Raw genomic sequence first — 23,050 nt, forward strand, 5'->3', positions numbered from 1 at the left:
TTGAAGGTCTCCACGGAGCTTGGCTAGGATCTGGGCTGCTCCATTGGAAGGCTGTGTACCCTACTAGACACACAATAACCCAATCAGGGGACCTGTGCCCTGGTGTTACCTGCTGGGTGTAGACTGTGGGCCTTGGGGTGAGGTCTGAGTGGGACTGGACCTACCCTCCTAGTACCATCTCAGCAAAGGGAAGAGTGCACCAGCTTGAGCCAGTTTAGGAGAAAATGGCATTTTTAGCAAAATGTGTCCCTAGAGTCTTTTCCAAGAGTGTCTCTGGTTGCTGAGTTTAGCCCCCAGCCAGTGTGCTGAACTAACAATACTCACTAATAATAGCCAGCTCTCCAGAGACCCACACACCTGCAGAGATTCTCTCACACACATCGACAGTTGCCTCAAACAGCTTTGCTTGCTCACTCATTTACAAAGCACCCTCTTCAGACAACCATCAGCACACAGCCATACACACACCAGACAGACGCATGCACAAACATGTATACACACACACACACACATTCAGATGTACCCTTACTTGCAGTTTCCTCTAACAAAGACACTCAAACTTGCAAAGTTGTCTTTGGCACACCTTTGTCCACACTTGTCCACACACACCAATACACACACATGGTAGGGAAGGTAAGACTGCCTCAAACGCAGCAGTCAATCAGACAGACCCACATGTCCTTCTTGAGGAAAGTCCCCTCCCCTCCAGGCAGGGCTCAGTCCTCTCATGCCCACAGCTCATCTTCCCCAAAGACCCCTCGAGATTGTCCAAAACCCAGAGACTAGCTTCCTATGCATAGTTCTAATTCCTTGGCCTTCCCACAATGCTTCAGCATGTTCTGTAACATAGAACTGTGTTCCTATTTACTTGGAGAAATGGATTTGGACCTTCCCCAGTACAAACATCTCTCTGTTTGGGTGACGGTGGGTATGCTCTGTCCTACAATACCCTACATTGACTGATGCCTGTAGGCAAATGTCCCTGCCAGAGTCTTCCTCCAAACTACCCATCAGAACAGTCAGAGTCACCACAAAATGCAGAATCCTGAGAATGGAGTGGGAGAAATGTGGGAGATGACTGGACTTACCGGGGAGAATGAAGTCCTCAATTATGGGACGGGAAGGTACTTTTCTAAGTGTACCAGGGAACAGATCCCAGAGCCAACAGATTGAAATGCTCCTGGAAAGTCTAGTCATCCATGGCCCGGTCCTAAGCACTGATGGCCAGGCCTCATTACCAGAGCAGGTGTCTCCATGGGTCCCCACTGGAAGCTAAATAATCCCAGTTACCAGGAAAAGGTCTCTCCTATTTCATGGAACTCTGGTAGCGTAGTGGTTACGAATCGGGCTATGAACCTCAGGGAAAGCAGTTCGAAACTACCAGCTGTTCCGCAGGAGAAAGATGAGGCTTTCTGCTCCCGTAAAGATTTACAGCCTCGGAAACCCTGTTACAGGGTTGCTATGAGTCGGAACCGACTCCACGGCACATAACAACAACAACTCAGGCTTCAATGCTCTGGCTGCACCTTCCCTCTGGACCCAGCTGGGTGAAACCTTTCTTTCAATACCCTCTAGCTAGCTGGAGAATTCAAAAAAGGAGCCAGCTCCCAAATGGTATCTATCTTTCTTCTCCATGTTTGCTCATTCAAACTGCCCCCTGTGGACATCGAGAGAGGAAGCACGTGAGGGTTGCACACAGCCTGTCAACCCATGCACCAGGGTTGTGCCCACCTGAGGGATCACCTATTCCTAATTCGTTAAAAGGTGTCTTAAGAACTTGCTACAGCCCTTGTGTGAAGTCCTGGTGTGGTGCTGTGGATTAATGCGCCACACTGTAAGATTGGCAGTTCAAGCTCACCAGCTGCTTCCTGGAAACCCTATACAGGATCGCTATGGGTCAGAACTGACTCGATGGCACTAAACAACAACAACACAGCATTGGTGTGGCGCTGTAGGATAAGCACTCAACTGCAAGGTCAGTGGTTCAAACTCACCAGTTGCTCCTTGGAAACCCTACATAGGGTCACTATGGGTTTGAACCGACTTAACAATAAACAACACAGTTCTGATGAGCTTCTTGGCAGGCTTGCTCTCTCTGCCTGCTCCCAGCCACACTCACCCATCAAATGGTGCTCCTCCGTCATGGGGTTTGCCTCGGGTTTAGAACAGATCTTGGCAAACACTGGGAGCTGCCTCTTCTGATCAGGGAGCTTATCCAGGGGTGCAAGAAGAGGTGGGGGTGGCAACAGCAGAAATGGTCCCAGCCCTGTTGGCTCCCTGGGTCCAGTACCACTGAACATGCTGTTCTGCAGGAAGTCTTTGATGACCCTCGTCTCCTCTAGAACCATCTTGTTGTCAGAGGTCTTCTTTTCCATGGGCTTCAGAGGGAACTGGGCTAGAAGCTTGCTGATCTCTGAGTTGGAGGTACCCAGACTGTGACCCCCATCTTCTGTCCCCTTAGCACTCTTGACCTTGGCAGAGCGCAGGATGCCTGTGACCGTAGACATGGCTGAGTCGCAGTTCTGTCGGCTGCCAATTACAGACATGGTCACCTTCCGTTCCAGAAACTTGTCGCTGGGGATGATGGAGAGTCCTGGGAGCTCGGTGCTGTCTGCTGCCAGAGAAGGGCCCAAAATGCAGGGTGTTGGCTCTCTCTTCCCCTCAGGTGAGCCACCAAGTGCCTCCAACTCAGCTGAGCTCTCTCTGACCAAGATGAGGTTCTCTTTGGCGAGGCTCAGGAACTCCTGCTCCACCAGCAAGGAGATCTCATCTTTGCTGCTACTGAGTTCCTTTGCTCTGTAAACAGATCAGAAAGACATTTTTAGGACCCATTTGCCAAGGGCTTGCTCTGCAGTAAGGCACAGGTCCCAGGGAAAGACGATGAAAGTACATCTGCAAGAAAACACTTTTCCAGGTAAGAGAAAGGATTGCTTTCTTAAAAGAGATGTATGAACAAGTAGTAGATTCCCAAGAAGTTTCTGCAGGCCACCAGTGGCTGTTGTGCAAATTGTACAGTCTGAGAACTGGGACACTGGCTTCTCTCCCAATACTACCTCTTGCTGGGTGAACTGAGGCAAGTCACCACTTCACTGGGCCTTGGTTTCAGCCCTGCATGTAATCTCACCAGGATGACATGCTTGAGGGCAGAAATTAATGTCAGGTAAAAGCAGACTCCCCCACTGCCTGCCTCCTGGCAGACCCTGGAGCCTCGGGGTCTTCTGTGTCACATAGCACCCACTCATGGGGTAGGGGTTGGAATGTGGTGAGGTGCCCATGCACATAGGACATCCTCCGTAGAACTTGACTATGATCTTCACTGTGATCATGGCTGGTCCTGGCATGCTCCTGAGAGTCTTCAAGGCTGTGCATGAGGTAAGGCCATTTCCTACTTTTTTTCTCTATCCTTCCATCCTCTGTCTTCTCTCTTTCTTCCCTGCCCTCTCTTCCATTCCCTTTCTCTTTACCTCCTTCCCACGTCTAGACTCACGTCTGTAAATAGGCCCAACTCACTGCTGTGCACCCGGGAACAATCATAATAAAGAGGTTGCTAATCCATGGTCCTAAGTTTAAGGTTGCCCCTCTATTCTTCCTCTCCCACCTCTTCATCATCCTCAAAGGGAACAGGTGAACCCTAAGTCACAGAAACCAGGCATCTGAAGAACCAGTTTTGCTCCTGCCCCCAAAAACTATCTTACAAAGCAAGATATAGACCAAATCACTTTTCTGAAAGATTCCCCTATAATCAGGTCAATTTTTAAGTTGTGATAATGGTATTGTGGTTATACTTAAAAAAAAAAAAAAAATATATATATATATATATATATATATATATAGAGAGAGAGAGAGAGAGAGAGAGAGAGACATATATACATATTTTAAAAGCCCTATAAAAGAGCTCTGATAGGGTGGTGGTTACGAATCGGGCTGCTAACCTCAAGGTCGGCAGTTCGAAACTACTAGCCGTACCATGGGAAAATGATGAGGTTCTCTGCTCCCATAAAGATTTGTAGCCTTGGAAACCCTGTGAAGGGTCACTATGAGTTAGAACCAATTCCATGGTACTTAACAACAACAACATCTCCTCTTGGAGAATCAAATTGAAGTGTATACAGACAAAATTATGCCTGGATCTGCTTTAAAATGTATCCAGTAGGGAGAAAGGGGAGATGGGAGAAGAATTAGTGTACAAAACATAACTAGTCATACGTTGATCATTGCTAAAGTTGGGTGATGGAGTCCTGATGTGATGCTGTAGGGTGAACACTGGACTGCTAATCACAAGGTCAGTGGTTCAAACCCCCCAGTCACTCCTTGGAACTGATTCGCCAGCATTTAACAACAAAAACAACAAAGCTGGGTGGTAGGTACATAGCGGTTCACTATATACTTCTGTCTGTGCCTCTAATACCTGTAGGACTCTGAGGTCCCTGGTGGTGGTGGCGCCACCCAGTTGGTTCCGACCCATAATGACCCGGTATAAGGATTCCAAGGAAGTTCTGGTGTGGCACTGTGGGTTAATGCGCTGGACTGCAAGGTCCATTTGAGCTGAAAGGTTACCAGCCTCTCCTAGGAAACCCTATACAGGGTTGCTATGAGTTGGAAACAACTCGAGGGCACTTAACGACAGCAACAATAGGGTTTCCGAGGCTGTGCATCTTTATGGGAGCAGAAGCCTTATCTTTGTCCCACAGACTGCCTGGTAGGTAGATAAGAACTGCTGACCTTTCATTCAGCCACCCGGGTCATAATCCACTACGCTACCACAGCTCCTCCTGAGGGCCCTATACAGAAAAACAAACCAACCAACCCAAAGTCTGTGGAATGGTCACTTTTTACCAGCTGAGAGGAAAGGACACTCCTACCTCTCTCCCACTTGGGAGCCAGGTTGGCAAAAGAGGGACAAGCTGGAGCTTTGGTCACCTGGAGCTGAGTGAGAATCCCAGCTCTGCCCATCGAGTTTGTTCCAACTCATATGAGCCCTGTGTAGGTTTCTGAGGCTTTAAATCTTCACGGGAGCAGAAAGCCTTATCTTTCTCTTGTGGAGTGGCTGGTGGGTTCAAACTACAGACCTTATGGTTCACAGTCCTGTACTTATTGTATTGAGTTACCACGCTTTCCTGCCGCCCAGTAGCTGCCTTCTAATCTGTCAAATGAAGAGCAAACCTACCTCAGAAAGTTACAGAGTGAGGATTATCTAAATTGTGCACCACAGTACAAGCCAGCCTTCAATAAACACCCATAGTATAATTAATCCAATGGTATGGCGCTGTGGGTTAATGTGCCAGACTGCAAAGCCATTTGAACTGCAAGGTTGGTGGTTCAAGCTCACCAGCTGCTCCTCGGAAACCCTATACAGGGTCACTATGGGTCGGGGCACTCAACAACAACAACTCTCCGTGCTGGAGTCCTGGTGTAGAACCATAGGATAAGCACTGGACTGCAAGGTCAGTTTGAACCACAAGGTCCATGGTTCAAACTCACCAGCTGCTCTTCCTCGAAAACCCTATACAGGGTCGCTATGAGTCAGAACTGACTCAACGGCACTTAACAACAACAACAATCCTCTATGCTTAAAGCTTCTTTACCATGAACCCCTGTAAGCCTCTCCAAGCTTCCACTCCTTGGCACTAGAGTGCCTTCCTTCCAAGGCAATGATGAATGTCTTCTCCCTGCCCCAACTACAGCCCTTTTGGTGTGTGAGAAAACATGTGTCCCCTCCCCGCCCCCCACCCCCAGTCGTAACTGTCTCCTTTTCTCCATTCAGAACTTACCCTTGTTTCCCACTGGGTCTCGTGGGATGTGTTTTCCAGACCTCTCCCCATCCTTTTCTTCTGGATCATTTTCTTCTGGATATACCATAGGGGTCAAAGCCAACATTCTCAGAAGAGGCACAATGTCAAGAACAGCAACCCCCGACCCTGTCCCTATGTGGACCCCTAAAAGTACAAGGGTATCCACCTTTCCCTTGGACCAGTCTCTGCAAACTCTTACTACATGTGCTTCTGTTATGAATCCATGACGGGGCAGCCAGGCTTCCTTACATTGAATATTCTCCATACAATAGACAGTGTCACCCACTGTACAGATGAGAAAGTGACCCTGTAAGAGACTTTGCTAGAGAGAAAGTAAAGGGGCAGGTAGGACAGGCTGCCTTTGTTAACTTCTCTCCAGCTCTGAGTTGCTCTCTAGCTGGCTTTGCTCCCCAATCTGAATGCAATCACAGATAATGCTGCCCTCATCCCATCACTCTAGCCGGTGGAGAATCATCCCTATGAATCTTGATCCCATCATCCGTGGCATTAGCTGTCCCTGACAGCTCAGCATCAGCTGAATATCTGATGAGCATGTCTTCTGGGTCTTCTGCCAATTTGCAGATAGAAATGTTGAACAGGAGAGAGACCAGGGCAGAGCCCTGGAGACACTGCCAGAGACCCTCCTCCCAGTCTGACAGTAATCCTGGATCAACACTGGAGGAATAAATCAATCCAGGGACCATCATCCCACTTCCCGTTCTCCATGAGAGCCTTTGTCAAATACCTCCTTGTGATCAAGAGCCACAATGTATTTAGATGTTCCCTGATCAGGTGTCTCTCCTACCCCAACCCCCTCTACCCTCCAAAAAACAAGATTCACTCTGATTTGTTCTAAAACCACACGCCCACAGAGCTGGGACTCTCACAGAACTCAGATCAAATCATTCCCCCACTTCTAGCCCTCATGTAGTTTCTCATCACAGATAGGGTAAATCCAAACTCTTCCAGGACCTACAGGGCACTACACAGATGGGTCCAACTCCCTCTCCCTCTTTGTCTGGCCCTTTGTTCAGCATGATCCAGCCACAACTGGTTTTTAGCTATACTTCCATTCCTTGAAATGCCCACTCAGTTCCTTCCAACCCCACGGCCTTTGCATTTCCCCTTCCTCCTAGTTGGGATGCTCTACCTCTAGATTTTCCCATAGCTGGCTTTGGGTCATCATTCAGAAGTTCTAGTTTTTTGTCAAAATCTTCCTCTCTGCCAATTTTTAAAAATTATCTTTCCTGCCACCTTACCCTTTACTAGGCACACAGTACTCCATTAATATGTGTTTTCTTTGTGGTATTTATCACTATCTTAGATTCTCTTATTGATAAAGTCTATACAGGGTCGCAAGGAGTTGAAACGGACTCTACGGCACATAACAACAATATCTCCCTCAATAATATGTATTTCAGGTGGGCAGGGATGGTATCTTGTTCAACACAAAGGTCTACAAATGTAGAACAGTGCTAGGCACATAACTCCTAGCTCAGTAAATATCTGTCCAATAAGTTAATGAACAAACTCACTTGCATTTCCCCTTCTGCATGTCTTGGAGCTCTTGGCTTTCCTCCTGCCCAGTCTTACTCATTTCCTGTCCTAGGACTGTCTGACACCTTCCACAGGTTGCAACCTGTTGGTCCACCCACCTCATTTTCCACACGTCTGGTTGGGCATCCCTGCTAGCCATCCTGCCTGACCTAGTCCTAGCACCTCCATCCTCCCCACAAGGCAGTTCTGCAGGCAGACCCCACACAGAACCAGCACTGACTCTCAATGATCACCTTGGGGTTTAATGTTCCCCACAACTGTAATGCCAGGGTGCAGTGTCAAGCTGCCTGCCTGCAATCCCTGCAATCTGCCTCTTGTCCTCCCTTCCTAAGAAGTGCTGGTCCTGGCACCAATCCCATGCTATTTGCTTTCTCCTTCAGGTTGGTAAAAACCATAAAATCTCTCCCAGACGCCATCACAGTGAATCATTCAGGGAGGTGAACTCAGCTCCAGGCTCCTGACAAAGGAAGCAAGTCTGAATTGGTACTGTGCTCCCGACGTTGCCACCTCTGCTTCACTGCCCCCCAGAAACGATAGGTGTTGGATGGTGACTCTGGACGTGTATGCTGTGCATTATTTCTGCATTTGCGGTGTACAGAGTCATATAAAAATAGGGCTATTGACTGGCTGGCACCCCTTCCCAGAATAATGACTAAGCAAGCATGCTGTTAGCTCCCCGACAGCAGCTCTGTGTACATGATAACACAGAGCAAAGATGAAAACTGCTATTCATCGGAGCCAAACAACAGAAAAATGCAAGCAGAAAATTGTTAGTGCTGGAGAAAGACACCAAAACAAATATTTTCTTCCAGCTCTGTCATTTCAGACCGATGACAAACACAGTACCCAGGCCCGATGCCCAGGCAATACGGCTCAGCAGAAAGCAAAGGAAGAGAAGGGCTTTAACGTCCATACACAGACTGACCTCATTTCATGGCTTAGGGTGAGAGTCTAACTTCTCTGCATGGATGAAGTTGAGCAACATAGCCTAGAAGTGGGGCAGAAACTGGGTGCAAATCCTCACCACCTAATGGTGACCAGATCTTAGAGCCTCGCATCTTACTAAATCATATCATAATAAAGGTTAGCATTCATCGAGTGTTAAATAACTATGCTAAGCACGGTACATGCAAAACTCTCATTCAAGTCCCACCATCAGTCCCAATAGGCAGATGGTGGACTGACTGCAGGAATAGACTCCATTTTATCACACCTTCTAGTAGCTCCCTCACATCTAGATACCATAGCAAATAGCAACTTGAAAAGTGCTTGGGCACGAGGGTCCAACCTCTTGGTTCTCTTGGAACTTACCCACCCCTGTATGAACAAACCCAGGCTAGCCTGCTGGAGGAACACACACTACATGGAGGGAAGACCAAGGTCCTCCAGCCAGCTGACTACAAATATGTATGTGAGCATGAACCACATTAAGCCCTGCTCAGCAAAGCCCAGTCCCGTCCAGTCCAGCCTAGCCCCAAAGTACCATCTAGCTGAACCCAGTCCAACTTTCTGAACTATAGAAATGGGAGCCAAGTAAATAGTTGGAGTTTTGAGTCAAAAGCTAACTGATACAGGTTAGTACAATTGTCTTCATTCTATAAATGAAGGTGCCAAAGCACAGAGAGGTCAAGTGATTTTCCCAATGTCACATTAAAAAGCACAAAGTCAGTGAATCCAGGTAATGTGAGTCAGGTGTCATTCTGACAATGAAGACTGAAATTATGTGTGTGAGTATACTGAGGGTACACACATAAGTCAGGAGATCAAGAAAGCCTTCTCTGAAGAAGTATCATCGAACCTGGCTTCTAAAGCAGTCTGCCAGGTAAAGAATGCAAGGAAGACCTTTCCAGACACAGGGAACCGCATGTGTCAAGGTCACGAGGTGGGAGAGAACTTGATGTGTTTGTTGGTGGGACTGTTGCACAACAATGAGAGGGGAAGAGTTCCATGAGATGAGGTCAGAGATACAGGATGAGGCACTTTCCTCTAAAAGCAAAAGGAAGCCACTGAAAGATTTCAACAGGGAAGTGGCAGGCACTGACTCCATTTGTTGTTGTTGTTGTTAGGTGCCATTGAGTTAGTACTGACTCATAGCGAACTTATACACAGCAGAACAAAACACTGCCCGATCCTGGGCCATCCTCACTATTGTTGCCACACTTGAGCCCACTGATACTGCCACTTGGCCAATCCATCTCATTGGGGGTCTTCCTCTCTTTCTCTGACCCTCCACCTTACCAAACATGACATCCATCTCCAGCGAATGGTCCAAAGTATGAGAGACGAAGTTTGGCCATCTTGGCCTCCAAGGAGCACTCTGGCTGCACTTCTTCCAACACGGATCTGTTGGTTCTTTTGGCAGCCTGAGGTACTTTCAATATTCTCCTCCAACACCATAACTCAAAAGCATCAATTCTTCTAAGGTCTTTCTTATTCACTGTCCATCTTTCGCATGCATGTGAGGTTATTGAAAATACCATGGCTTGTGTCAGGTGCACCATAGTCCTCAAGCTGACATCCTTGCACTTCAACACTTTCAAAAGGTCTTGTGCAACAGATTTGCCTAATACAATATGTCATTTGATTGCTTGACTGCTGCTTCCATGAGTGTTGATAGTTGATCCAAGAAGAATGAAGTCCTTGACAACTTCAGTCTTTTCTCCATTGATAAGAATGTTGTTTATTGGTCCAGTGGTGAGGATTTTTGTTTTCTTTATATTGAAATGTAATCCATACCGAAGGCTGTGCTCTTTGATCTTCATCAGTAAATATTTTAAGTCCTTTTCACTTTCAGCAAGCAAGGTTGTATCATCTGCATATCACAGGCCTGGCTCTGTTGGTGGGGGTTATTTCCCCCACAGAGCAGTGGAGAAGAGACCAGACTAGACTGGAGCAAAGTCAGTATCTGTGATGCTACTTGTCCTCATAACGACCATGAGGGATAGACTGTATCTTCACTCCTGTTTTAGAAAGAGGAAACTGAGGCTTGGGAGGATGAAAAGACTTCTTTGGGTTCACTCCATAGAGCAGGTGTTGGAATGGGATGGGATCCCAGTTCCACATGGTTCTAAAGCCTCTACTGTGAGCCACTACCCTATATTCCCCCCAAACAGTGGAGGCAGGGAAAAGAGCAGGGCTTTGGAGTCAGGAAACAGCTCTATCCTTTCTAATGGGGGGACTTACAATTGGCTTCCCTACCCTTAACTGTAGGGTCTGGACAGAGGCCAGACAGTCAAGCAGAAACCAGGCAGGAGAAGGCAGAACTCAGTGGGCAGGTCTGCAGGGGATGAGGGAAACAAGGGGATGATGGGGAGGCACCAAAGGAACCTAGAAATCCATCTTTTGTCCCAGAATACATATATGTCACAGCATCCAGTATGCAGGAAGGGACATGCCACCTCTGTTAGAGAGTCCTTGTGCCTGTGTCTTTCCATCTTCCCTCTGTTCCTGACCCTGGAGCACCAAACAGCCCCCCCATACACACACACTTAGACACATCCTCCTTCCGCCCATTGATACACACAGGCATGGGATCCCTGGTGGCTCTGTAGGTCAGCAGTTCACACCCACAAGCTGCTGCTTGGGGAAAAGTGGAGGATTTCTGCTCCCACCATCTAAGAAATCCTACATGGAGTCACTATGAGTTACAATGGGTTCAATGGCAGTGGCTACACATAACCAAAGACACATACCCAGACACACACACACCATGCTACAGCTCTGGAGAAATCTGGTGTTGTTGTTGTTAAGTGCCCATGGAGTTGGTTCCGACTCATAGCGACCCTGTATAGGGTTTCCAAGGAGTGGCTGATGAGTTTGAACCACCAACCTTGTGGTTCAAAGCGACTTTATGGTCCAGTGCTTATCCTAAATCTAGCAGGAAGAAAAGGAGTCCAGGAAGGGCAGCCAACTGAGCCTGGTCAAGTTCTTTCAGGTTGAGGGAGGAGGGGATAGTTGAAAAAAGCTGAGATTCCATTGCCATGGTGGGGCCATGGTCCTAAATCCCAAAGAGGGCTGGGAACCCACTGAGCTCCTAGCTGAGGCATGTCTGGTGGGGGAAGGGGCATTGGGAAAGGTTTGGCTCCCAGCCCTCACCCTCCCTCCAGCTCACCAGGCTGTCAGGAGGATTAAGTGAGATGATGCATGAGAAAGCACTTTGTAAATTGTAAGGAGCGCTATGCAAATGTTAGCAGCTCCGTCTGAGAGACTGGTGTGTCGGACGGAGAGCCCTGCCAGACTGACCCCATTCCTGTCCCAGACCTGGGCTTTCTAATGATGTCAGCTCCAGGAAGTGACTAAAACCTCAGTCTCCTCATCTGCAGAATGGGAATGGTGATTTCCACCCAGGTTAAAGGGGATCCAATTGTGAAATCTCTCAGCTCCTTGAGTGCCAAGTCTGGGCTCTTTTTTAATTGAATTTCTCAGCAGAGTTCTTGATACATAATAGATTCAATTTTTGTAAATCTTTCCGGCACACACTTAGAGTTCCAAGAATGTCAGTCTTGTGCCTTGTAGGCCTCCTCCTCAAAACTCTGCCCACAGCCTGAGGTTCTATTGTCTTTGATCCCCAAAGTACCACAGAGCCTTCTATGCACATATGCACAAGTCACTTGCAGGCTTGTTTCAAATGCAGATTCCTGGATGCTCTTGGAGAAATGCAAATCCCCTTGATGTAGAATGGGGCACAAGTATTTGCATTTTAACACCCCTTACTCCTCCCTCCTCCCCTCCCCAAGTTTTGGAGCAAATGGTACACCTGGAGACACCCAACCAGTGTCAATTTCCCTATAGGTGCTTTCCAGGAACCCCCTGTCTGTCTGTCTGTCTGTTGGACACGTGGGCAGCCTGAGAGGGCAGCATCAGCAGGTACCAGTGAGTGACCTCTGTGCCTTCCCTCCCACTCAGGGGAAAGACGGGGCGGTGGCCAGGGACTGGAAGCAGGGGAGGTGAGGTGAGGGATGCAGTGAGCTGGGGAAAGAGACAAAAAATGCTGGGGAATAAATACAGCAATAAAGAAGCTTGGGCTGGGAGCTACAGAGTGATTCTTATTGTTCAAATTATCTTTAAAACTTTTCATTTGAATCTGTTTAATAAGGGAAGGCTTACCCTAAGGAAGAGGTATTTTTTTAATGTGACTTGGGAGCTGAATTGGAAAGAACGTTGCAACAAAGATATTAAGAAGGGGATTAAAGCAAACCACTGGTGGCCCATCTCTGCAGGCTCCCACAACCTGCGACAGAGCTCCCGAAACCATAAAATTAAATTAAAAAGGGGGACACGGGAAGTGGGACGTTAATCATGATTCATCTTCCCTTCACTGCTCATGGTTCCTGGTGTTAAGCAGACACCTAAGGTCTAGTCTGAAGGGCCCCTTGTGTCCAGGAATGAGCTCAGACCTTGAAACCTCACCAGGTTCCTACCCCTGCTCTGCCCATCTTTGCTGGGTGACCCTGAGCAAGGTGTGTAAGCAAGACACTCTGAGTCTTAGTTTCCTAGTCTGTAAAATGGAAGTACACTCAAACATCTACTGTGAGGGGGGTGCTAAGACAATGCAATCAAGCAGAAAATGAAAATATAAAACCACGACGAAAACCAGCTGCTTTTGAGTCGATTCTGACTCATGAAGGTCCCACATGTGTCAGAGCAGAACCGCGCTCCAAAGGGTTTTCAACAGCTGTGATCTTTTGGAAGTAGAAGGTCAGGCCTTTCTTCTAAGGTGCCCCTCTGGGTGAATTCACAGCGCCAACTTTTCAATTAGTAGCTGAGCATTTAACCATTTGTGCCACCCAAACACAAGACAATGAAATAAAAAGAAATTTTAAAGTTAGAGCCTAGATTCTGAGGTACTCAAGAGAAGGTGAGTTTCCTACTCTGCAGCCTAAGGTTTACTGACATTCTGTCTCTCTGCCCCTCAGTGCTTCTTACTGATGACCATGACCCCTTGCTTGGATCATCTCTAGGCCTTACCTTCCTGCAGATATGTTTTTGGTTCATTCATCATTCACTTCTTCATTCATTCAAATGTACATACCACATAGCCATGGGGTGCCAGGTAAAAGCTGGGGGGACAAAGATGAGCATGGCACAGCCTTAAGGAGCTCATGGCCAAGTGAGGAAGAGGGATGTGCCACAAGGTAACAACACATGCAAATAGTGCCTACACCTGGTAGTAACACATGCTGGATGAGCATGTCATCAGGAATCCCACACCAAAATGGCATTGACAGGTCTGAACTGGACATGAGCCATCTTCTATAGCCACAAAGCTGGTCTAAAAGGACACTCCCACCTCATCCATGAAGCCCCAGTGTGGTGCTATGTGCTAATGCTCTGGGCTGCAAAATCAGTTTGAACCACAAGGTCAGTGGTTCAAGCTCACTAGCCGCTCCTTGGAAACTCTATACAGGATCACTAGGGGTTGGAACTGACTCAATGGCACTTAAAAAAACCAAAACAATGAAGCTCTCATTTATCTCAAGGAGGCATTTATCTTTCTCAATGGTCTCATCTGCTTTCTTATTTTAGATAATATGAGTTGTAGAAATCCATTGTCATGTTCCTCCTTTTTGCCTTGGCTGCCAAGGAGCTGTAAGAGGGTTGTGCCCTTCTCCTGGGCAGCTTCCCTTCTGATGTGTGAGACTTGTTTCCCCATGTCATTCTTGATTACTTCACTCTCATCTTTTTCTCTTTTTAATAATAACAATATAGATACGGACGATGATAAATACGGTACTGTGTTAGCTTTGTGTACATTATTTCATTAACCTCCATAACAATTCTTTATGAGAGTCACGATTGCTGTTTCTATACATTTGCAGATGAGGAAATAATTGAAGTCCTCAAAATGTGTGGGTGTGTGTATATATATATCACATTAAAATAGTTTAAATAAGGTGGCTTTATTCATCATCCAAATTCAGGTGCCTGAGAGTGAAAGGGGGTGCTTACTAAGTTATATAGACAAAACATGGAGGAGAGCAGCAAGTTGTGCATCTAGAGATGCAGACAGGGCCAACTACAGAGACCCCTCAAGACCAAGCTCAATGGTTCAGAGGACAATGTGTACCATAGAAGATGTCTGCGTGGAGCTATTGATGTGCTTCAGGAACTGGACGATGGTCAATGGTGGCGGAGAAGGGACCAATCACAGCAAGACGAGATGTGGGGAGAATGGCAGAAGTGAGAAAGCAGGGAGGAAAGGGAGCAGAAGGGACAAGGCTTGCTGACTGGCAGGATGTGAGAGGAGAAGGGTCAGGGTGGCCTTGAGCCTCTGTCTCCAGCATGATTTCATGCACTATTTCACTTGACAACCAATGATGGCGGATGCATGTATATCAATGTGATTGGGGTCATGGGAAAGGCTGAGACCCAGCACTGGAGGGAGAGAGACACTTAACCAAGTGTTGGGTCTGGGAGCAAAAGGTTCTGGCCTATGCCGAGGGGTTATCAGAAATCATTCAGCAAATATTGAGGGACGTGAGTGTATGTTTCAGGCAAGGGGTACACAGTAGCTTTCCTCAGAGTCTCAAATAATTGCTTGATCCTTCGAAGGGAAAGAGTGGCAGTCAAGAGCATAAGATTCCATAGATCTTCAGAGCTGGCTTACATTTTAGGACATCAAATCTGAGCTTCTCCTTTTGATTGTGTTGTTTTATCAAGTGTACATATTCCAATGAACTTTTTTAGAAAAGTAGGACTCTCCGCCAATTGTTTAATGGCTTCCCAAGCATGGAGGACTGGCCTGTAGGGGCCAAGGTTGAAGATCTCCTAACGGAGATGCAGTTATCTTCTTGCTCATCACAGATAATCTTCTGAAGGCTGACAACCATGAATTCACTTCATTTCTTTCTCTGCAGATCTATCTTCCTACTTGGGTCTGACTGGTAGTGAGGCCCACCAAGTTCTTTCTGTCTGCACTGACCTCTAAGAGTGAGTGGGGCTCACGTGGTGACCAAGATCTGGAAGTAGCCTGGGAAGGCTTACCATGCCCTGTAAGTTCCAGGCCACCTTTCAACTCTCATCTACCCTCCTACATCCAGGATAGGATTACCCAATATGCAAGGCAAGCATGGCTTCCTTGTGCTTACTTACTCAACTGTAGTGAACAATTTTATGTTGGCTTTACCACATCTCCGATGTGGTGGCAAGTTAGCACAAATAAGCCCATGCTTGCCTTGTTTACTGGGTACTCCATTGCTGTCAGGGCCTGTAAATTTGAAAAGACTGTAAAATTGGTTCTGTAGGAAGGTGCTGTGGGGTTGGGAGAGAGACAGATGCTGCCTATATCTAAAAGCAGAATCTTTGATGTGGTGAAATATGTGAAATTGTCCATTACAGGTCAGTGAGTAAACACAAAAAAGACCTTGCTTATTGGGAAATCCGACACTGCCCACACGCTACACTCCACCCCCAGAGAACTTCCCTGCCCATATTTCCTGGACCTTTTCTGTAGGCGATTCCTTCTCTCTTCTCCTCTAGACTCAGTACAAGAGTCATCAGCTATGGGGTCCTTTGCAGTTACAATTAATCATCTTCTGCTCCCAGAGAACCATGACCCCATCTTTTATCACTCACAGTACGTATGCTTCAGATCTGTGCCTTCGTCACCCTCTAGGAAGCTTTCCTTGAACCCCAAGCACAGGTTCTGTGCCCCTCCCCACACACCAGTGGGCTCCCATGGCATTATTTCATCAAAGTACTTCTCAGACTTATGGTCTGTCATTAAGACACCAGAAGTCTATGATAGAGGCCAGAGTTCTTCCCATCTTTTACATAAGTGTATGCTTTTCACTGTCTGGCACATAATAGGTGCACAATAAATGTTTGTTCAAATCCGTTGTTGTAGGATGTATCTGTGTCCATTCAACCTACTAGACTGGGAGCTCTTTGAGGGATGGGCTTCTGTTTTACTTGCTACTATATCTCTGACCCAGCCCAGAGACTGATACCAAGGAGGCTTATGCGTTTGTTGAATGAATCCTTAATGAAGAAATTAGCTCACAGTCAGGGCAATTGAGGTAGCAGCAAATCCAAAGCCCCAATTCCAAGACTGTGAACAATGAATGAATAAGTAATCCTAAATTGTGAGACAGTAAGTAACTTGCCACAATTCTCGAAGCCCAAATGTAAGACTAATTTAAAAATAACTGAACAAGATTCCAGCGTTTAATTGACAATAAACAGAACTATTGATTGCTCCCCATAAGGCAATTTCTCCCCATTTCTTGCCCACCTCAGTAAATGGCACCACAATCCAACCAGTGGATCAAGCCAAGAATTTACATTCAGCCTTGGTATCTGAATGTATGCCCCTAACCATCATCAGCAAGTCTGTTGATTCCTCTCAAAATACACACTGAATTCTTCCACTTTTCCCATCACCTTTGCAAGCACTCTGGTCCAATCACCACCATCACTAATCTCTCACGTGGACTATTGTAGGATCTTCCTAAAGGTCTCCCAGCTTCCTCTCTCACACTTCTACAAATTTCCACACAGCAGCTGGCTAGCTCTTTATATAAAAGTTAATCCTAACATGTCACATGACCTTCCTAAAAATCTTCAAATGTGGAACCTCCATAATATCTAGAATAAAATCTGAACTCCTTATAGCCAAGGTCAATGCCTTTGATACCCTTGCTCCTGGTCTGCCTCTGTTATCACTTTATGTCATGTCCCCAATACTAACTACCTTCCACCCATGCTGTTCCCATCAAAGTGCACTAACACCTTAGGGTCTTTGCACTTGCTCTTCCTTCTGTCTAGATAGCCTCCCCTATATCCTCTCCCCATATCTCTACCTCACTGGTTCATGCTTGGCATCCAAGTCTCAGCTCATATAATTCCTCCTCGGAGACACTGTCCCTGGCCCCCTCATCTAAAGAAGCTGTATTACTTTACTTCTTTATTGTCCATATTATCCCTCCTTGCTATGTGAAATTGGTATGGTGGTTGTATGCCAAGGAGTCAGTTCTGACTCACAGGGACCCTGTATAGGGTTTCCAAGGCTGGAAATCTTTACAAGAGCAGAAAGCCTCATCTTTCTCCTGCAAAATGGCTGGTAGTTTCAAACTTCTGACCTTGAGGTTAGCAGCCCGACTCATAACCACTATGCTACCAGAGCAAATCATATTATTTATTGTTATGTGTTATTATCAGTCTCCTTAAACTAAAACATTGGTTCTTTTATGAAATTATCATCGTTAATTACTTGCATTCTGTCAATTTCCTACTAGACTGTAAACTCAAGGATTGTAGTACCTTATGTCCCTCCCCCTTTAGATAGTGCCAAGCACATGTTTTTGATAAGACAGTCAATAAATGCCAAATAAATGAATACATGAAGAAATTCAAAATGAGTCCACAGAATGATGTAAGCTTGGGAACAAATGTGAACGCGGTCTCAATTTCCATTCATATTGTTGCTGTTAGGTGCAGTGGAGTCTGTTCCGACTCATAGTGACTGAATGCACAACAGAAAGAAACACAGTCAGCTCCTGTACCATCCTCACAATTGTTGTTATGTTTGAGCCCATTATTGCTGTCAGGTGTCTATCCATTTCTTTAGGGGGTAGCCCTCTGTTTCGCTGACCTTCTACTTGTCCACGTATGCTTTCCTTCCCAAGGGACTGGTCTCTCTTGATAACATGAGATTATGTCTCACTATCCTGGCTTCTAAGGAGCATTTTGGCTGTATTTCTTCCAACACAGATTTGTTTGTTCTTCCAGAAGTTCATATCACTCTCAATATTTTTCGCCAACTCCATAACTCAGAAGCATCGATTCTTCTCCAGTCATCATTATTCACTATCCAACTTTCACATACATATGAGGCTATTGAAAGAGCTATGGCTTCATTCAAGCGCACCTCAGTCCTCAAGCTCACATCTTTGCTCTTGAACAATTTAAAGAGGTCTTTTGCAGCAGATTTACCTAATGTAATACATCATTAGATTTCTTGACTGCCTTCCATACAAATTGATTGTGGATCCAAGTAAACTGAAGTCTTTGACAACTTCAATCTTCCCTCCATTGATCATGATATTATTTATTAGGTCAGTTGTGAGTATTTTTTGTTTTCTTTGCATTGAAGTGCAATTCATACTGAAGGCTATGCTCTTTGATTTTCATCAGTAAGTATTTTAAGTTCACTTCAATCCCAGCAAACAAGGTGGTATCATCTGCATATTCCAGGATGTTAATGAGTCTTCCTCTAAACCTAATGCAACATTATTCTTCATATAATCCAGTTTCTCATATTATTTGCTCTCCATACAGACTGAATAACTATGGTGAAAAATTACAACCCTGATGCACAATTTTACTGATTTTAAACCAGTCAGTATCCCCTTGTTCTGTTTGAATGACTACCTCTTTGTCTATGTACAGGTTGCTCTGAAGCACAAATAAATTCTTCTAGATTATCCATTCTTTGCAATGTTATTCAATGTTTGCTATGATCCACACAGTTCAGTGTCTTTGCACAGTCAATAAAGCACAAGTAAACATCTTTCTGGTATTCTCTGCTTTCAGCCAAGGTCCATGTGACATCAGCAATGATATGCCTCATTCCATGTCCTCCTCTGACTCTGGTTTAAATTTCTATCAACTCCTTGTTGACGGACTGCTGCAATCATTTTTGCATTTTAAGCTTAACATTAAATACTGACACATAATACATGGCACCAGAATATTGTCAGATATAGTGCCATAAAATGATCCCCTCTTGTTAGAAGCATTCAGAAGGTACCTGGAAAAAGCTGCTTTCTCAAAGTAGAATTGACTGTGCTGATGCAAACAGAGTAGAGCTGCTTTCATGACCTTCATTTGAAGATGGGGCACAACTCAAAATGAGGAGAAACACCTGCAATCATTCATTGCTGACTGGAACATGGGATACACAAAGTATGAATCCAGGAATATTGGAAATTGTCAAAAATGATATGGTACCCATAAACCTTGATATACTAGGCATTAGTGATCTGAAATGGACTGGTACTGGCCATTTGGAATCTGAAAATCATATGGTTTACTATGTTGGGAATGACAAATTGAAGAAAATGGCATCACAGCCATCATCATTAAACAAAACAAAAAAATCAAGACCTATCTTGAGGTATAATGCGGCCTGTGATAAGATACTCCTATATGCCTACAAGGAAGATCAGTTAACTCCACTTCTACTCAAATATATGCACCAACTACTAAAGCTAGTGATGATGGATTTGAAGAGTTCTACCCAGATCTTCAGCCTAAAAATGATCAAATATGTACAATCAAGATATATTGATAATTACACATCAGCAAACGAAGGTCCTGAAAGCTTAACTCCATCCACATCATTAAGGGCAGCTCTACTTTGAGGAGGCATCTCTTCCTCATTTGCATTTTTAGTTGCTTCCAAGCTAAGGGGCTCATCTTCTGGCACTATTTCTGATAATGTTCTGCTGTTATCCATACAGTTTCCATGGTTTAAATGTTCCTTCCTAGTTCATCTTAGTCTGGAAGCTCAGCTGAAACCTGTCCACCATGGGTGTCCCTGTTGGTATTTAAAATACCAGTGGCATCACTCTTAGCATCATAGCAACGTATAAGCCATGGCAGTATGACAAACTGACAGCTGAGTGTTGGAAATCCCATTAATAGGAATACAAAATATATATGAGGAAGAAACAACCCAACTCTACTCTGCACTGATTGAATCATATATGGCTTACTGTTCTTGGTTCTGGGAACCATAATGCAATAAGGCCCAGCAGCAGCACAGACAGGAAACGGATCAAGTTAGTACATGAGGGTGAACTCTGAAAAGCAGAGGTATTTAACTTATAGAAAGGAGAACTTCTGGGAGGAATACTAAGGCTGTCTTTTAGTAACTGAAGATTTATTGAGGAAAAGATAGGATAGATTTTGTTTGGAACTATAAGAGGCAGAATCCAGATAAATGGGTATTTGATAGATTCAGATTTCAGTTACAGGAAGACAATAATATTTGACACTCGGGGTTCAAAGCAAGTCAGTTGGTTGCCTTACAAAGTAGTTAGCTCCGCATCTGAAAAACTATACTGGGGGTAATCAACCAGCAGGGATGTTGGGGAAGGGATTCCAGCAGCAGAATATGGGCTCCAAAATTCCTTTCAAACGTGAGATGTCTGGGATTCTGTGATATGTTGTTATTGCTGTGAAATGATGTCAAGTCAGTTACAGCTCATAGCAACCCTGTATAAGGTTTCCAAGGAGCGACTGGTGGGTTTGAACCACTGACCTTGTGGTTTAAACCAACCATGCGGTCCAGTGCGTAATCCTCAAGCATCACACCAGGACTCCATATTAGGCATTAGTGAGCTGAAATGGACTGGTGTTGGGCATTTTGAATCTGGCAAGCATATGATTCACTATGCCTAGAGTGACAAATTGAAGAGGAATGGTGTCGCATTCATCATCAAAAACAACATTTTGAGATATATCTTGAAATATAATGCTGTCTGTGATAGGATAATATCCATATGCTTACAAGGAAGTCAATACTACTAGTATTTAGATTTATCTCCAAACCACTAAACCTAGTTATGATGAAATTGAAGGATTCTACCAACTTGTTCAGTTTGAAATTGGTCAAATATGCAACCAAGATGTATTGATAATTACTGGCGATTGGAGTGCAAAATACGGAAACAAAGAGGAAGGATCAGTAGTTGGAACATATGGCCTTGGTGATAGAAATGATGCTGAAGATTGCATGGTAGAAATTTGCAAGACCAATTAATTCTTCATTGCAAATACCTTTTTTAAACAACATAAAACACAACTATACAAGGACCTCACCAGATGGAATACACAGAAATAAAATTAACTACATATGTGGAAAGAAACCGCAGAAAAGATCAATATAATCAGCCAAAACCAGGCAGGGGGAAGACTGTGGAAGATGGAAGGGATACACAGAGTCACTGTACCAAAACAAAATGATTGATATGCAAACATTTCAAGAGGTAGCATATGATCAAGAATCACTGAAATTGAAGGAAGAAGTCCAAGGTACACTGATGGCACTGGCAAAGAGCATGGCTCCAGGAATTGATGGAATACAAATTGAAATCTTTCAACAAACAGATGCAGCACTGGAGGTTCTCATTATCTATGCCAAGAAATGTGAAAGAAAGCTACCTGACTAACTTGTGCCCATTCCCCAAGAGAGATGACCCAACAGAATGCAGAAATCATCAGACAAAATCAATAATATCACATTCAAGTAAACTTTTGCTAAAGATAATGTAAAAATGGTTACAACAGCACACTGACAGGGAACTGCCATATTTTGTTAAGAATGTGGAACAAGAGATATCAATGGTGATGTCAAATTGATCTTGGCTGAAAGCAGAGTATAACAGAAAGAGTTTACTATGCAAAGGCTTTCAGCTGTGTGGATCATGACAAGCTATAGACAACACTGCAGAGAATGAATATTCGGAAACACTTAAACTGTACTCCTGAAGAACTTTTACATAGAACAAGAGGCAGTCGTTTGAACAGAACAAGGGTACACAATGGTTTAAAATCTGGAAGGGTGTACACCAATCTTGTATTCTTTCACCATACGTATTCAATCTGCATGGTGAGCAATAATCCAAGAAGCTGGATTGTATGAAGAAGAATGCAGCATCAGGATTGGAGGAAGACTCATGAACAACATGCAATATGTAGACAATACAACCTTCCTTGCTTGCTGAAAGCAAAGAGGACTTAACTTACTTTGGTGAAGATCAAAGGCTACAGACTTCCATATGTACTGTACCTCAATGTAAAGAAAACAAAAATCCTCACAACTGGACCAATAAATAACATCCATATAAATGAAGAAATGATTAGAGGTTTCAAAAACTTCATTTTACTCAGATCAACCATCAATACTCATGGAAGCAACAGTCAAGAATCAAACAATGTATTGCATTAGGCAAGTCTTCTGCACACAACCTCTCTAAAGTATTCAAGAGCAAAGATGATATTTTGAGGACTAAGGTGTGCCTGACTCAAGCCATGTCATTTGCAATAGCCTCATATGCATGTGAAACGTGGACAACAAATGGTAGAACATAGAAAAATTGATTCAATTTAGTTATGGTGTTGGAGAAGAATTTAAAAAATTCCGTGGACTGCTAGAAAAACAAACAAATCCGTGTTGGAAGAAGTATAGCCATTACATTCCTTAGAAGCCAAGATGGTGAGATTTTGTCTCTCATACTTCCGATGTATTATTAAGAGGGGCCAGTTCCTAAAGAAGGATATCATGCTTGGTAAAGTGGAAGGTCATAGCAAAAGATGAAGACCCAAATGAGATGGATTGGCACAGTGGCAACAGCAATGGGCTCAAGCTTAACAACAATTGTGAGGATGGCACTGGACCAGGCAGTGTTTTGTTCTATTATGCATTAGGCTGCTGTGAGTTAGAACCGACTCAATGGCACTTAACAACTACAACAACATGTGAGATCATCCAAAACATTTAACTTCCAAACATTTTGGTTATCCAAATAGATGCACTTGTTTCTAGGGGAAGACAGACAACATTATAAAGTAGTGACTAAGACGGTCCTGAATTCAAAATCGGAATCTCCACCACTCCCTAACTGCCAGATCTTAGGCAAGGAAATAAATCCCTCCAATCCACAGTTGCCTCCTCTGTAAAAAAAAAAAAAAAAAAA

At 44.7% G+C, this 23,050-nt stretch overlaps 1 protein-coding gene across 1 annotated transcript in view; it reads right to left on the reverse strand.

The window, feature by feature from the left end:
- LOC102824337 (chromosome unknown open reading frame, human C1orf94) overlaps positions 1 to 23,050 on the reverse strand; it is a 53,714-nt gene that overhangs the window by 23,705 nt on the left and 6,959 nt on the right. The window contains exon 2 of the mRNA XM_006862125.1: positions 2,120 to 2,796. Within this exon, the coding sequence (XP_006862187.1) occupies positions 2,120 to 2,796 (677 nt within the window). The remainder of the gene's footprint in view (positions 1 to 2,119; positions 2,797 to 23,050) is intronic.

Source organism: Chrysochloris asiatica, unplaced genomic scaffold, assembly GCF_000296735.1.
Source record: "Chrysochloris asiatica unplaced genomic scaffold, ChrAsi1.0 scaffold00047, whole genome shotgun sequence".
Classification (NCBI taxonomy): domain Eukaryota; kingdom Metazoa; phylum Chordata; class Mammalia; order Afrosoricida; family Chrysochloridae; genus Chrysochloris; species Chrysochloris asiatica.